Genomic DNA, 16,398 nt, shown 5'->3' with positions numbered 1-16,398 from the left:
TGGTGCTAGGGTGCCTTTTGCTCGTGTATGAGAGCTACTTCAAGTTTCTGGATCCAAACTGGTGCCTGAGAGATTTCATGAGGTGAGGAATCTGTAAGCAGAAGCTGCTATCAGAAATTAAGAATTTTCTGCACAAATGCAGTTCAAAATATCAGTCAATAAACCAGTGGCAAAGTAGAGTAAGAGCCTTTAAAATAAATTAGCAAACTAATTAACGGTAATTACATTGCATGGGCTGCACAGGTTCTGAACTGAAGCACGTCTAGCACGAACTGCGAATAAGGGGGTATTGAATCAGCACAGAAGAAAATGCCAACAATAAATCGAATACTTTAAAGCTAATATAATGTGTCTACAAGACATCTAGAGGCAGGCTTATTCCTAAACCTGTATTAGTGAAGCATTTCCAGTAAAAAGAGGGCAGAGTAAATTTGCTAATTAGAAAACTACTTAATTTGAAATGAGAAATTAGATAACGTGTTACTAATTCAAAGAGAGCTAGGAAGATCAGTCACACATTATGCTTTTTTCCTAAAAGAATGATTTGACTCAAAGTACACTAAAATCCTTAATATATGCTATGTCACAGGATAAAATACTTGATCCATCTCCTATACCCGAATAAAATCTGTGAACATCCAAAAGAGGGGAAAGAGCTGAAGAGGCCAGAAAACAGAATGATGAAGATATGGGGTAGGCGAACAAAAGAATCTAGTACACTGAACATCAGCTGGAGACGGTCTTGGGACTGTGATGCAACACTGTCAACATCATTATGTTTGAAAATCACACCATTCGTTGGGAATATTCTGCTTCAGAATGTGAATACCAGAGAGATGCGAGTCTTCAATTTAAAGGCATATGCATCAGCACAGAGATTTGCAGGTTTGTACTGCATGGGACAAAGCACCCTATCACTATGTGGACAATGGTTGTGTTTTACAGCCCATGAGGTATACCGAAAAAGATCAGGGGCCATACTACATTACCTGGGGTGCAACGGGCACATGTGCCCACTTTCTGTGTCCCCTAGAACACTTTGGGATTACAGAAGGGGCTTCAAAGGCTAGTACAGAGCTTCTGCTATACAAATCACATATGCACAGAAACGGCACTGGCATAATCTGCACGGGTGTGCCCCCAAGCAAACGAGGAAACACTTTGCTTTTGAGCCATATTGGAGACGTAGATGCAGAGACAAAGGAGCTGTTACAGACACTGTATGCTACACAGAGGTGTGGCATGAGCAATAAACTCCTGGGAGCACCTGTTGAAAAAGAGAAAAGGGAGTGCCAGTAAAACCCCAGGAATTCCCCTTCGTGGGGGCAGCACTTACTGTACCCTTACGCAGGAGGATCTCTGCCCCCCTTTCAAATGAAGGGCAGGTTGCCACCTGCAGAACAAAAGGAAGACTGTCACTTCCTTTTCACTAATGCAAGGTCATGGCTTTTTCACTAATGCAAGGTTGTAGCTTTTTCACTAATGCAAGGTTGTGGCTTTTTCACTAATGCAAGGTTGTGGCTTTTTCACTAATGCAAGGTCATGGCTTTTCACTAATGCAACGTAGTGGCTTGGCTGGGGGTAGCACATTTGTTGTAATACGGTTCATTGTCCCAGTATGCACCCTTCACACTCATTTAAAGATGTTCCTCACAGCAAACATTACTAGTGAACCCTATATGTATATACACTGACGTGTTGTCTTCTGTTGATATTACAGGAAATGAACACATATGTTCTCCTATGTTCTTTAGCATTTTGTTCAAGGAAGGGTGGAATGTATCTGCATCTTCAATAGTTTTTAATCAATTTTATGATCATGGGAGCTTATGAAATGGAGACAGTCAAATAAAAAAATGAGTACTTAAATATGGAGAATGTACATGAATCACGGGTCAAGTTCAATACATATTGGGCAACATTTAAACATGAACACTTGCTACAGGCGCTTACGTGAGAGGCTCTGCATTGCCAAATACGGTTTAATACTTCTCATTGGCATTCTATATGGGATTTTGTGTCCCCCTCATCTGTAATCATGGAAATTTAAGATACGCACCGTGCTTAAACAACAGCTAATGTGCTAAACTGCATTATGAAACACTGTAACTTTCAAAAGAATAGATCACAGCATGATGGCTCAAAGAGCTAATGTAAACTGAGATATGCAGTGCTCTGCAAGTCACAATTTCTAATCCCGGCAAGGCTGCCTTATTTTCCCATCTATCCAACCTAAAGGTGAATTGAACACTACCCGACTGGCTGATTGTAACAACTCTTATTTATAGAGTTTTGAAACTACAGTAGTGTGGTAAAAAGTGCTATATCCATTATCAATATTATTATTACTACTATTATTATTATTATTGGGTGATTACTTTCTTAACCTTGAATCAGTTGCTTTTCGTTCCGGGACTAATGCAGAATATCTCTGGAAATAGCTTTAACAGACGTATGTCAGGGAAGGTGATAAAATGATAGTGTTTACATTTTGTTTTAAAGGAGAAAACAGTAAACTAAAAACTTTGCACTTGTATAGCGCACTACTCACCCGTTAGTGTCTCAAGGCGCTGTACGCATACCGCTGTGGAACCACTCCTGGCTTTTCCCTGTGAGGCGCCCACTCCCGGGCAACCCCCACGGTGAAGCCAGGCATCCAAGCACTGTCAGGGCCGTTGTGGAGATTAAGCAAGCTATTACCCAGAGTTACAGAGTGGGACCCATTAATTAGATTAGGCACTGATGCGAGAATTATCTGGTCCAAGGGAATTGAGCCCAAGACCCACTGTGGAATTGAACCCTGGTCCCGGGCCAGATATCTGCATCAGGGTCTGCCGCTCTAACCATTGTGCCACACTTCTGTACTCCAAAACAGTGGATTTGCTAGCGTGACCCACACAGAGAAAGAATACAGGAAGCATACTTTTTGGAAGTGAAGCATAGTATTATAAAAGAAGTGGCTTAGGTTACCGTATTTTGCAACAAATTAGCGAATACTACTTAAACAACTCACTTCACACCATTTTAAATGTTGCAATAAAATTTGGAATTCTATTTTTAGGTTTTCTATTTTAATTTCTGTTTTACATGTATATGCTCAGTTTAAAACTAAAAGGACAGTGTACAGTCTCTTTTTATGGGAATCACTGAGCAAGCATCTACCTTGTAGGCCCTCTCTGCTACACAGTTTAAATATATTTCGAGCAGCATCTACTAAATTTTCTATATGCCTATTCACTAACATTATTCTCTGGCCCGATCGTCATCTAATGGAGAAGGGAAAGAACAGCCACCTCCCTTTCTACCCCAAACTGGAAAGGGCTCCAGGGACAAATGCATTTCTAGAATTGACTGAGGATCAGGCTTCATGGTCAGCCATTTGAAGCATGATAGTCAACATGCATGCAGCCTTCAATCCCATTCCCATGCACACAGACACCTCCTCTCAGCTATTGCCTGATGAAGGAACCTGGTGTTGACTTGCACAGACAGTTTGAGAGGGCACAGGGTGCAAGTCTCAGCACACCAGGAGCCTACTTGAGTACCTCAGGGATGAGAAGGAACAAGGCTGTACTTGTTGATTTGGGTACTCGCAAATCAATGACTTTCATGTATCTACTATAAGGTCAGATTTTATTTTCACTATTTTGGAATATACTAGTGCTAGTGGTAAACAAGCATGTGTTAAAAGCTTTCCTAAAACTTGTCTTACACGTCTGATTTGCCCCGGTAATTAGTTACAAAATGATAAAGCTTTCAACGAGAAAATCCCCCCTTGTCTACATTATCTGAGCTAATTATTTGTATATTTATGCACTTTTATGTAGCATAAACCTAATGGTATTGGGGGATTTTTTTTAAAAAAACTATGAACGCATTTGCAATTCCCTTTTTCAACTTCTACTGCTTTTATAACATTTTAGACTGTTTTTAATGTGTATTGTGTTCTACATCTTGGTGGGGAAAGTGTTTTACGCTGTGGGTGGGGGAAAGGAAAGCATACTTAGCAGCTTTCTCTCAGAGCTGTTATAGCTCTAGTGTTTTTTTCAGCTTCTCCTTCGCGCCCAACCTGCCTATTTAATTGAGGCCATGTCACAAATCGAATTGCTACCTATCAGTACTGGTGGAATTTTATGAAAAAATGTTTAACACATTTGCAATTCCTTTTTCCAACTTCTACTGCTTTTATAGTGTTTTTAGACTTTTTAATGTGTGTTGTCTTTTTAAAGTGGTGAAAAAAGTATTTTATTTTGTGGGTGAAGGGGAAGGAAAGCATAGTTGTCAGCTTTCTCTAAGAGAGGTTAGTGCTCTAGTGCTTTTTCAGCCTCTCCTTCACGCCCGGCCTGCCTATTTAATTGCAGCTGTGGTGCAGATGCGCCTGTCTGTGTCCAGGGGCCAGAAACGCTGGTTTGCACAGTTATAGGCACTTCGCCCTTCAATACTAGGGGCCTGCCACTCCCGCTTGGACCCCAAAATGGTAGAAGCAATATGTAGTCAGTGCAACTTCGCACCTCAAGACCCACAAGTCGGGTCCTAAGTTTCAATCAAGGTTTCACACTCTCCCCTCTTAAGTAAGGCTAAGCACGCGTTTAATGCCTCACACTTGAAATTCTTTAATATTAATTGCCATTCACTGGGCAAACATCAGCTGGATCTATTTTTTTTTCTTCTTTATAATGGCCCAATATGCGGTCTTTATAACAGAGACTTGGTTAAACTGTGTCTACCCTTATTGAGGCCCTGGATATTCAGTTGGTCAGTGAGGGTCCCACACATAAGGCTGGTCATCTATTGGATAATATAATTTCATATCTAAAGATATTGAAAGCAGGCCAAACATCACCTTTATCTTGGTCAGATCATTACGCATTCCCTTTTTCCCTTCCCATTCCAGGTGATTGTCGATCAACCCACCCTGGACATGCTGGGAGAAGGTGGTCTAAGATTGAAAAAACTGCTTTTAATTCTATATTGAAGAACAACAGTCCGACCCTGGCTAAGTCAACAGACTCAGATGCTTTCACTATTGATGGTTGGATTTAGTCCTCACTTGATTCTCTCATACCGGTTACGATGAGAAAACATCATAGAACCCTTCCAGTGGCCCTCTGGTTCAATGATGCCGTGAGAGCAATAAAAAAAGACCACGGAAAGACCATGTAAATTGCTAGAGAGAATCTGGCACAAATCCTATTACATTGCTGACAAAATCAACTACAAGGCGGCTTTAAAGGCGGATCATAAAAATGTAGATCGACAAAAGCAATGTTTTTTCCGGATAAAATTAGTTCACTCAGAACTGCTCCACAGTTTTTTTTTTAGATGGCTAAGACCCTTTCTGACCCCGCAAGCACAATGCCTAACATTTCTCTATCACAGCTCCAGTGTGAGGAGTTAGCCACCTTCTCTTTGAAAAAGAGCCATATATTCAAGCCTCTTTCCCCCCCACAACAGAATGCATTCCGCTACAGCGTTGCCTAGAGTGTGGAGGGGGGTGGGCTCTGCAGTTTGAATTTATTTCAGCTTTTGGATATGCCATCTTTTCTCTCTCTTCTGTACACTATCAAGTCAGGTTCACCCCTTGACTCATGCCCTCCCCTTGGTGTTCTGTCAGCTTGAACTACAATCATTGGAGGTACTCGTCCAGATTTTAAATACTTCTCTTTCAGAAGGCACTGTTCCAAGGGTATGGAAACATGCAACGGTTAAGCCCTTGTTGAAGAAGCCTAATGCAGATCCGCTCATCTGGTCAAATGACATATCAATTTCTCTCCTGCTCACTGTATCTAAAGTGCTTGAAAAACATGTGAACAAAGAGCTTACATCGTTTGCAGAAACCAATGGCCTGTTTCATCATTCACAGTCAGGCTTCAGAACAGAGCACGGAGTCAGCGTGTTTGGTGGTCAAGGATTATCAGAGGCAACAACTAGACAAGGGTGGCACTGCAGAATTAATTCTCCTTGCCTCAGTGCCGCCTTTGATATGGTGAACCATAATCTACTCATTAAAAGATTAGAGTTTATGGCAGTGCACAGCGCTGCCTTATCCTGGCTGGGTTCTTTTTTCACTCTCATCACCACTGCTCTAAGCCTCATCCCCTCCCTTTTGGAGTACCGCAGGGCTCCACACTAAGCCCCACCCTGCTTAATCTCTAAATAAGGCCACTTGCAGATGTTGTAGAAAATTGTTGTTTTATTTTGCTGTCATATGCGGATGACACTCAGATTGTGGTCTCTCTGTCATCACAAGAAATTAACAATACAGCAACCTTGAATAGGTGTCTCACAAGTATTTACATGGATGAACACCAACTCCCTTAACTAAATTGGGAAAAAGACTGAGGTGTTGTTGGTTGGTAATAATCCCCAACTGTGGGGTCCTCATCTATGGCCGGATATCATGAGTACTATTCCGAACCCAGTTCCAGTGGTCAAGAACCTGGAAGTCTGGTTGGATAATGAGTTATCCATGAGCCACCAAATTACAATGGTTGTTGCCACCTGTTTTTGTATTTTTAATGGCTAAATAAATCTTAAGTTGTCTTCCTGGCTGTGCCCAAAGAACGGTCATCCAAACTTTACTTATATCAGGGTTAGATTATGGAAACATTCTCTATCTAGGTGTCAAGAAACGCTCAATTAGGCGCTTGTAGAGTATGCAATATGCGGAAGTGCCTTTGGAAGAGAAGACGTTTCCAACCTTTCTTAAAGGTAGCCAGAGATGTGGAGGTGCACACAATAGGGGGAGAGAATTCAGAACTCTCTTCCCAAACCCTGAGATTGACTGTGCCATAATGCATACTTTCTTCAAAGTCCAAGTGACAGGCAAACATTCTTAACATGAGAATCTGACATGTTCCTTGACTCATAGTGGTTTACTTATCTGCACTTGAAGCAGACCAATACATTATAAGCAGATCTTTAAATTTTATGCACTTAAAGACCGGTATCCAAAGAAGGTTCTTCAGTGGAGGGGTGGACGTGTTTCCATGGGCTGGGGGTCAAAAAGTGTGCTGCTCCACTAATACTACCATTGCTGTTATGTAGGAGCGAAAGTAAGATTGGGGATGGGATCTTTTTCTGAGAATCAAGTTTTTCTGGGGCACTGTTGAGTTGTGGTACGTTCTAGGCCCATTCCCACATTTCCAGATAAATTCTGCATGTTCCCCTGAATATTGAGAATTTTACAGTTACTCGAGCCCTAAGAAGGGCCAGTAATGAAGTCCTGTTTGAACCCTAAAATATGGTATCCAACAACTCTTTCTTTAAATCTACCTTAAAGTTACATTCTGAAATTACAAGGCACAATTATGCATTTGCAAGACAAATGTGTCATACATTCCCATCACCAACTGGCGCTCCCAGGGAACTGGCCATTTTCTGGAAGCATGGGCAGTATAAACATTGGCATCAAAAAACATTATTTTAACTGTTAATTGAAATGTGCTCTGAACACTTTCTAGTCATATGTCTTGCTTGTGAAATAATTAATAGACATCATCATGGTAGCCAACTTACCTATGATAATGTGCAGTGCAGAGGTGACTGGATCATTGATGCCCACAGTTGCATAACATACACAATCGGTGGAACCTTAAGAAAATTAAAAAATATATCAGTAAAGTGGCTGTGAGAATCTATAGAGCGACTTACAGTAACCTAGCTACGTTTAGGAACCTGAAAGTAAATATTGTGCTTATAGCTGCAGCGCTGTTAGCATTACTGTCAGTCATTACTGCTGTATTCAGAGAATGCCCATATAAAAATGTGGCATAACAGATGATGACCTTGTTAAACAGATGATGACCTTGTTAAACAGATGATGACCTAGTCATTTCTGGGCGTTTTCACAACCGAGTACAACAACCTTTAGCTGCAAGAAAATACGTTAGTTACCGGGAGCTACAACAGTATGATTATCATGCCCCACCCCCCCCATCCAGTAATTACCCCAAATGTGTAAATTAAACCTGGGGAAATTTCCATTGCAGACATTATGGGCAATGCCAACAAATTACACGTTATTACGTCAAATTACACAAAAGGTTATGTGCTATTTTTGTGGTGTGAAAGGTAACCTCGCATTCGTTTTAGACAGGAGGGTGCTCTTCCAGCCAAGGGAAAGTGAAAAATCGTATGTGATGTGAACAAAAGCTCCTGTTCCGCTCGTTCACATTGTGCCTGTGTTCCCGCACAGGATGCAACCCAAAAGAAATCTCACTTATGCTACTAGGTGTAGTCTCGGACATTTTGCATACCAAAGGTAACGCTAAATTTGAGAAACTGCACAAAATATGCCAGTATAAATGAATTTTTGCCCAGATTTAGTGTTAATCATAGGAAATTTCAGAGAGACCTTTTTTTGTTCAACTTTATCCAGTCAAGAATTACTACAGTAAGAAGTAAAACAGAGACCCACGTAAGTGGAATAACACTGATAATAGCCAAGTGTTTATTTAGATTTTGTGATATACTACATGCCACAAGCAGCTGCTTGAAAAGTGCAGCTGTAAAGGCTAAAGGAAAAAGTCAGTAGCATGGATAATATTAATGCATGAAAAACAAGTGGGTGAAAAATCAGGACTATTTAATGTAATTACTCATCTTTATATGTTTAACCGTATGATTTGTATCGGGTTCAACCTGCATCCTTCACATCATCCTTCTATCTACCCATTCCCCATAGCAAATATTAATTAGGAAAATCTCGTTGCAGTTATTACTTAAGAGTCTTAAATGGAAGCATACCAAAACGAAGCAATAACATGGTAAGTAGTAAACAAAGTACAGTGTCCTCAAAAAATGCAAGAAAAGAACAGAATATTTTATTCAGTGGTGCAATCCGTTTTGATTTGTGTAACAACTAATTGAATAATTGAATCAACTGCCCAATCGGGTTCTGTTATGTTTTAATATAATGTGCGTATGCAAGTGCCTCTCTTTGTATAATAAAATATAACACTGACCTAGCATTCAGACACATATCAGATGCTGTTTTTCAAAATGTAATGCAGTTGGTGCTGCTAGGTAACTAACCCCTCTTGTATGGTACCTATCAGACGGAGGAGAAAACATACCTCTACCCAGGCTATACCACACCCTGCTTTCCTGTCCCCATCACCTCTGCAATAACCCTCCATGTCCATCCCCAAAGACTGGCTACATTGTAGCGTGCAATATTGTTTTCTAAGAGGCTGAAACCAGAGCTGCAAGTTTGGGGACTGAAAAATAGCAGCACAGCGTCCATGAAAATTCAAACACACAGTACAGCCATACAAGGTACATAAGGATACTCAATGTGCCCATGTGAATGATCGAGTGTTGGGTGTGTAGGTAGGGGAACCGGTGACGGCAATTGTCATGGAATCCCATTTGACACTTCACGGTGTGGATGGGGTTGGTGGCATGATCAATAGCATTAATGGCAAATGAGACAACCAGCATTATCAGGAGGCAGGGGGGCCATCTGTATCTGTGATCAGGAGGGCATCAGCTGTGATGTGAATGGTAGCAGTCTCAGTAGTGTGATATGGAGTTATTTTGTTTGTCATGCAGATGGACAACAGTGACGTGATCTTGGAGTTCATCATCATCAACGTTTATTTGTTTTTGGATTTACAAAATCCATTACAATCTGCACAAACATCCTTGAAATTAAAAAGTCTGTATAAATGTAATCAAACCAAACTATATAGAAGTCATTTGTAAGAATGAACCACACGTGTTCTGAAAACTTTGCATCAGAATACGAGATTGGTGGACTACAGTTCGAATAAGACAAACATTGTGTTTTAAAGACTATTATCGCATTATGCTGCTTGAAGAGTGGAATTTATGATCTATTTTGGAGAAAATACAATTGCCAGAAAACAGAGAAATTAGACAGTTATTTCTTGTGTACTGCTGTCATGCAGGATGACACCAAAGAAATGCTGATATTTATGTCATTTGCCAACCTATTTTCCAAAGGAAGAACCCCTAATCAAAATCCAATATATAAAGATGTCAGACAGAGAGGAAGCATAATTTTTAAATAGGTCTCATATATAAATCCATATATCAGTGAGATCAAGGCTGATACATAGGTTCTTTATATGTCTGTATAAACCAAGAGGAAGTCATTACTCCGGCTCTGGAAAGTAAATCCCTTTAGGTATTCCTAAATACTGCACTATCTGGGATATTACAAACCCTAATCAAAAAATGAGTGGTTTACTACGGCTCTGGACAGTAAATCCCTTAAAGTATCCCTAAATACTGTACCATCGGGGATATTACAAAACTTAATACAAACATTAGTGGTTTGAGCTGTACATACCAAGCTTTCCCCATGGAGCAGCAAAGAGGGAGTAAAAAAAGTGAGAGAAAGCAGTGCCTTTAGGAAATCACTCTCCGCGAGGGGCAGAATATTTAGCAGACAGTCACATCAGACTTAGGCCATTTCCACTGGGATGAGAATCTAATTTCCACATAGTCAAAATCTGGTGCCTGGGATACCGGGCCTAAGAACTTTTTCAACTTCTGTTTGAGTTCAAGTACAAGGACTGTGGTATTGAAACAATAAATATTCATTTGAATTCTAAGCAAAATGTTTCAAAACCGACCAGAAGCCTTGCACAGACGTTTTCAGTAGAGTAGCTGAGGAAGGCATCAGCAGCGTACAACGGGAGATGGATAATATAGCTATGCTTAGACTGCTTTTTAAATGATCTTGATAATGCAAGCAATATAGAGCAAATGTTGTTTGCAAAACCTGGGAGAGTTCCAGAGAAAAAAAGCCTTTCCACCACAAAAAGGATACAAATGTTATTTTAAACCAAATAGTAAAAGATAGATCACATTGACTCCTTACTCTAAAAAGATGATAAGCAATGTATAGGAAGCTAATACTTAAGAATGTCAGAGTGTAGTGGCTCTTGTTTAGTTTTAACGGGTCTCAGGAGTTAAGCTTAACCTTATGGTTTGCAGGCATGTGCCCCCTTCAGCTAGTGATTTTTAACCTACTTAGACTGCCCTGTCTTAGCCTATTTATTTCATTATTTCTTTTAAGATGGCTGCCTCTGTGTAGAGTTACAGTAATGTTTTGATTTACGTTATCAGTGCCACTCTGTGAAGGTGTCACTATCAGCATCAAAATTAAGTGATTTCCGTAGGTATTCACATCATGTCCCTTTCCCACATATGTCTGACAGAAACATAATGTACTTTTGGTGGGAATTGTTTACATTATTGCCGCCACAAGCCTGTACCCTTATCTATTGTTTGGGAACATACCCATGTCAGGGGTCCTACAAGATCTGTATAAATACATCTCACACAGACAAGGTTTTCAGAGGGATTCCTACCACATGCTATTGATTCCATCAATGCTGCATGTCACTTTGATGCAGACCTAGCCTTCGTGTTACCACAGAGTCTAACTTAGACCTCATTTCAAGGTAATGAGGGATGGGGGGGGGGCTCTTCTCATGGACATGGTACTGCAGATTAGGTTTATCACACCTAGCTCCCGTTAGGTTACGGATTAGTTTTTCTATGCTCGGGATTTTACAGTTTATTGCAATTTAGTAGGGGTCTTTGTAATCATGACATCTCTGCAATCATGCTTCTTTTTTTACGCATTATCCTAATCATTGCAGCTCATGTATTTTATCGTTGATTGCAGCCTTTTCAATAAATATATTGAAAACTCTCCTGCATCTCCTTTATTGCCTGTGTGTGACTGAGACTTATTGTTAACATGAGAAAAGGATAACTTCTGTTCCTCCACAACTCCTCTGAGTTGTCACACTCTAGAGTCCATGTGTAAGGCTGCCAGAAATCACCTTTTACTGTTTGGGTTTTTGGTGAGGTACTGCTTGTGAGTCGTGAGGGATGGGCCGACATGTGGAATTGTTGTAGAAATGGCCTAGTCACCTACAAACAAAGGTGCCATCATTCCTAAACCAGTAGTCTCTCCTAGGAGCAAGAGTCCAACTACTATAAGTGAATTTAGAAATGACTTTCAAACAGTGTGTTGACATCGCAATATTTGCTGTTATTTTATATAATGGAAACTCAATATTTGTATGTGCCATGATCAATAACTTTAACAGATGCAGTTTCAAATCACTAATATAGTTTTTAACTCATATACAACAAGTTAAAGTGTACCAAATAACTTACAAAGTAGTAGCTAAGACAAACTTGAATATCACACTCTAGGTAGTTTCATAAAGTTAATCTGTGGTGAACGTGCACAACTTCAGGTATATTCTGCTAATTTCCTTCTACCAATGGTCCTCAAGGAAAAGGGAGCTGCTTTCCACAGATAGTTCCAAGACTACATTGCTGATGTGCACCATGTAAATATCATACACCTTCATAGCACACACAGAACACTCCAACAAAGATATATCATAGATATCTTAGTTTACTGAATCAGTTCATCACCTTTTGAATTTCACATTCACTTAAATGTTTTCCAGCCAACGAATGTTGTTCCTCTTCAATGCGAATCTCTTCAGGGCTAATCAAATAGTTTGAATGTCCAGAATTGGTTGTATGTATTCCATTCGTAAATATCTTCCACAGTCAAGTTGGCTTTATGAAGGTAGTTAACATGTTTAGTTATTCAATTAAATCAAAATAATCACAGCATGCAATGCATTATTATCATGTCTCGTGGTCCTGGCTTTGACGGCTGTTCCACATGCTCTGTGGTGATAGTTTTTGTCCGGCGTCAAGGCGGCTGTCAAAATGAAGCCCAGGCTCATGTACAGCCAGACTATTTCGAGGCTTCAGCCAATTTGGTTGCCAAATTTCTTCTTCAAAGCTCTCGAGATTTATGAACATGACCTCCAAAGACAATTCAGGGGAATGGGCCATGTGGGTGGTTCACCTGAAGAGAGGAGGGCAAAGGAGGTTTTAGGAGACGATCAAGGCACTCAGAACTATCCAGATGAGAGCCACTATGGTTTAAATTAAGTTGACAGGTTCCAGTAGCAGAAGGAACTTGGCTGGAACTTGGCTATGTGGGTCCAATAGGAGCTGCCCAGTATACAATCTATGACACATTTAATAACCCTGCTTTAAGTTAATATGGTCAATTTATTTTTGCAGTCACTTTGCTTTTACAAATAATATTCTGAAATACGTTAGTGCTACAGGTTTGTACATGATGCTGGACTGACTTGGTGATGTTACTAATCAGATTTGGTATGTCCTTATGAGAAGGAATAATTAAAAATAAACTTTACTACAATGCAAAGGCTTTTTACTGAAGGCACATCAAATTAGCCTGGTGCCAATAAAAAACATTAACTATAGTATTTTATGTCAGAATGCACCACCACGTGAGAAACAGCAAACACGCAAACCCTACCTGAAAGGTTATTATTTTATTCAATTACAAATTATCAGTTATGGGTTGTACCATGCACTCTGTTCAAGCGGTGCACCTGTGTGGTTTGGCAGGTTAGGATATGGAAGGTAAGGCTCTTCAAACTCGAGGGTGGATTTAGGGCATTTAATTATTTAAGGCAGTTGTCTTCAAAATGCGGAGCGATTCTCATCAAACCAAACCCAGGGGCCCATTAGGGACGGGAGCTACGCAGACGAGCTCTGCTCCTCTTCATAAATAGCTCTAAAAACCCGAAAGCATTTTGTCCTGGCAAAAGAAAAACATGCTTTTAGAAGGTTAAAAAGTGAATGTCGTTTCAATTTTTAAAGTAGGTTAAATGAAAAAAAATGTAACAATGAATATCATAGTATGATAAAAATCCAACCTGTTTTGATTCAAGTCAACACATTATTTGAAGGCCATTTTGTTATTGACACGGTTAACCTCAGACCTGGAGGTGGAGCAATACGTATTTAATGTAGTTTCAACAAAACTCAAGGCTACAGAGCATGACTGGCTGGCTGAGGCACTTTGATTGCCAGTGCTTTAGCTGGCAGTGGATTTCAGCAAATAAAACGCCATATTCCAATCTGGCAGCAATTACGGCGAAAACTGTTTATTACAAAAAAAGTCAATGTGTGTGTCAACTAATATGTCAAAAGAAAAATATATGAAGGTAGAGAACACTGCAAATTAAGCAAACTACTCCAGGGAAAGTATTCCGTTTCCCGGACAGAAGAAATATTGTTTCTTGTGCGCCCCGTCAGAAAATCAATCAAAGCAGTACAGTTGTTTTACATTGTGGTAACTATTTCAAAAATGTGAACTATATCGCACTTTTGCCGTTTACGGCTCATTTCATTCTTGTAAGAGCTTTAACTGGCCAATGTGTGTTAAATGAAATTGTTGGCTCTTTCTAGCATGACCACGTTTGATGACAAAACGTTGGAAGCCATTTCGAGCCAACCTTACTTCAGCAGGCGCCACATCTACTGGTTGCTTAAATTACATTGCTCTGAATGGCTTAACAAGTGAGTGTCCAATGCAGGCGAGGTAAGGCTGAATGCACACTAGGTATTTCATCTTTTGTTGAGTATTTATTTGAACATTTCATGCATGTGTATTACTCCTATGTCATTATCCTGAAGCTCTGATAGGATCCGGTCACACTACGCTTACACTATACCTCCTTTGCCAATTGAAATTGCCCTATGGCTTCTATTAGATAGAGACATTGACTTGCCTCGTTCATTAGAGTTGAACATAAGACTAAACAATGTCTTGATTCTGCTTCATTATTATTCAAAACACAAAAATATAGGCAGGGGCACTAGAATTATGAAATTCTGTGGCAACGGCTTTTTCGATAGAATTTTGCATTTATCACACATGCCACATAAACACATAAACTACGATCAGTTGCATAAATTTAAAAAAAAACGTTTTTAACTCAACCAAACCAAAAGTTAATAACAAAAGTGAAACACAAGGTGCTGCACAGAGGCAGACCCACTGCAAAGGTTAACTGGTCATCCATCATTTGTTGATTGCTTTATTCGGGTGTTAAATTTATACTTTATAGGCTACAATCTTGATCTAACAGGTCAAATCTACTAAAATCACGAAATAGCTAAGCCAATTGATAAAACTAAACTGTTCGAGTGAAACTAACGATGGGAAGAGTAAGGTAGGGTGAAGGTCAAAGGAAGAGGCAACGCTAAAGGGACATTAGAGAACAGACCTATGGAGTCCTAGTGCCAGCTGTGTAGCTATCAGTAACACAGCAGGTGCTGTGACACGAGAATCCACTGGTCAGCGAGACCTTAAGTGCCCCATTTGTAGCTGTTTTTTACTACCATACTTAAATGGGGAGGAACATTTCCTTGTTTGCATTAGGGTCCACAGAACTCTTGCTACACCTCTGCCTAGTACCTTAGAAAAAGAAAAAACTCATTGTGCCAATGCTTTTGAAGGAAGGCACACAAGATCAAACTTTCGAAATGAGACAAGACACCAAGCAAACATGGTGATGTACTACTGTTCGAAAGTGACAGATCCGGTCTGCAGCTTCAGTAATTTGAACATAAGGGAGCTGCAATGGGCAGTGATGCGGATGCCCCAAGTTCTCCAAGGGTGTAAAAAAGGCAGGTGGAAACTGTAAGGAGCCGATATGCCAGTCCCTGCGTTTATCCAACTCTCCTGATGCAATCCCATGATTTTCAAATAACACTAATTAGAACAGATTGGCGGCAGTGTGCAAACTGTATCTGTAAGATAAAATACATTTTATGATTTTCTTAAGCTTGTTTATCAAGTAACAGTTGGCACACTAGAAATTTAATTGGACTCAAGATAATTAAAAAATACCTTGGGATGCGTGTTGGGCCAGATTTCAAAATATTAATTGTAACAAACTTTGAAAATCCTGTGCAGAAATGTGAAAGTGGCATTCAAGCACTGAGCATCTGTAGCTATTTATAATGCTCAAATGACACTGGGAGGCAACATCAAAATGTCTGGCTCATGAGCTAACAAGGATGGATGTCCAGGTGAATAATCAGAAGATGAGATGGTAGAAAAACACTTAAAAAACAACCATGCCACACATTTTGTATTGCCTTACTTGGTGATCTAGTTTAAAGAATAAACTATATTACTCAAGGAAGGTGACTCAAATATTCAATTACCAGTCCCATGGATAAAGACAAACAGAAAGCCGTCACGTGGCTTCAAACGCTTGCCGAGGAGAGCGATGTATCAAAAAGATTTTGTGGTGCTTGAAAAAAACGTTGCCTATCTATATTCCAGTATTTAAGAGCATCCATTTCAAGATATCCTCATAAGAAAGTAAGGGCCAAGGGGAATAATGACTAGTTTGCTTCGGGGCAAAAAGTGCAGCAATTTATTTTGTGTTCGTTTTGTTACGTTTGTAATACCGAATTGAGCTAACAGCTTTTACTCCAGTTTGTATTACATATTAATTTTAGGCGTAGGTCAGAAATAGTGAAAAACAATTT

The 16,398-nt window shown here is 39.9% G+C and overlaps 1 protein-coding gene across 2 annotated transcripts in view; it reads right to left on the bottom strand.

Annotated features, from left to right (window-relative positions):
• Positions 1 to 16,398, bottom strand: part of CERK (ceramide kinase) — a 215,725-nt gene that overhangs the window by 47,845 nt on the left and 151,482 nt on the right. For both annotated transcript variants that reach the window (XM_069229725.1, XM_069229726.1), the window contains one exon: positions 7,519 to 7,593. In XM_069229725.1, the coding sequence (XP_069085826.1) occupies positions 7,519 to 7,593 (75 nt within the window). The remainder of the gene's footprint in view (positions 1 to 7,518; positions 7,594 to 16,398) is intronic.

The sequence above is a fragment of the Pleurodeles waltl genome, chromosome 4_1 (genome assembly GCF_031143425.1).
Source record: "Pleurodeles waltl isolate 20211129_DDA chromosome 4_1, aPleWal1.hap1.20221129, whole genome shotgun sequence".
Lineage (NCBI taxonomy): Eukaryota > Metazoa > Chordata > Amphibia > Caudata > Salamandridae > Pleurodeles > Pleurodeles waltl.
This window is presented reverse-complemented; position numbering and strand designations above follow the sequence as displayed.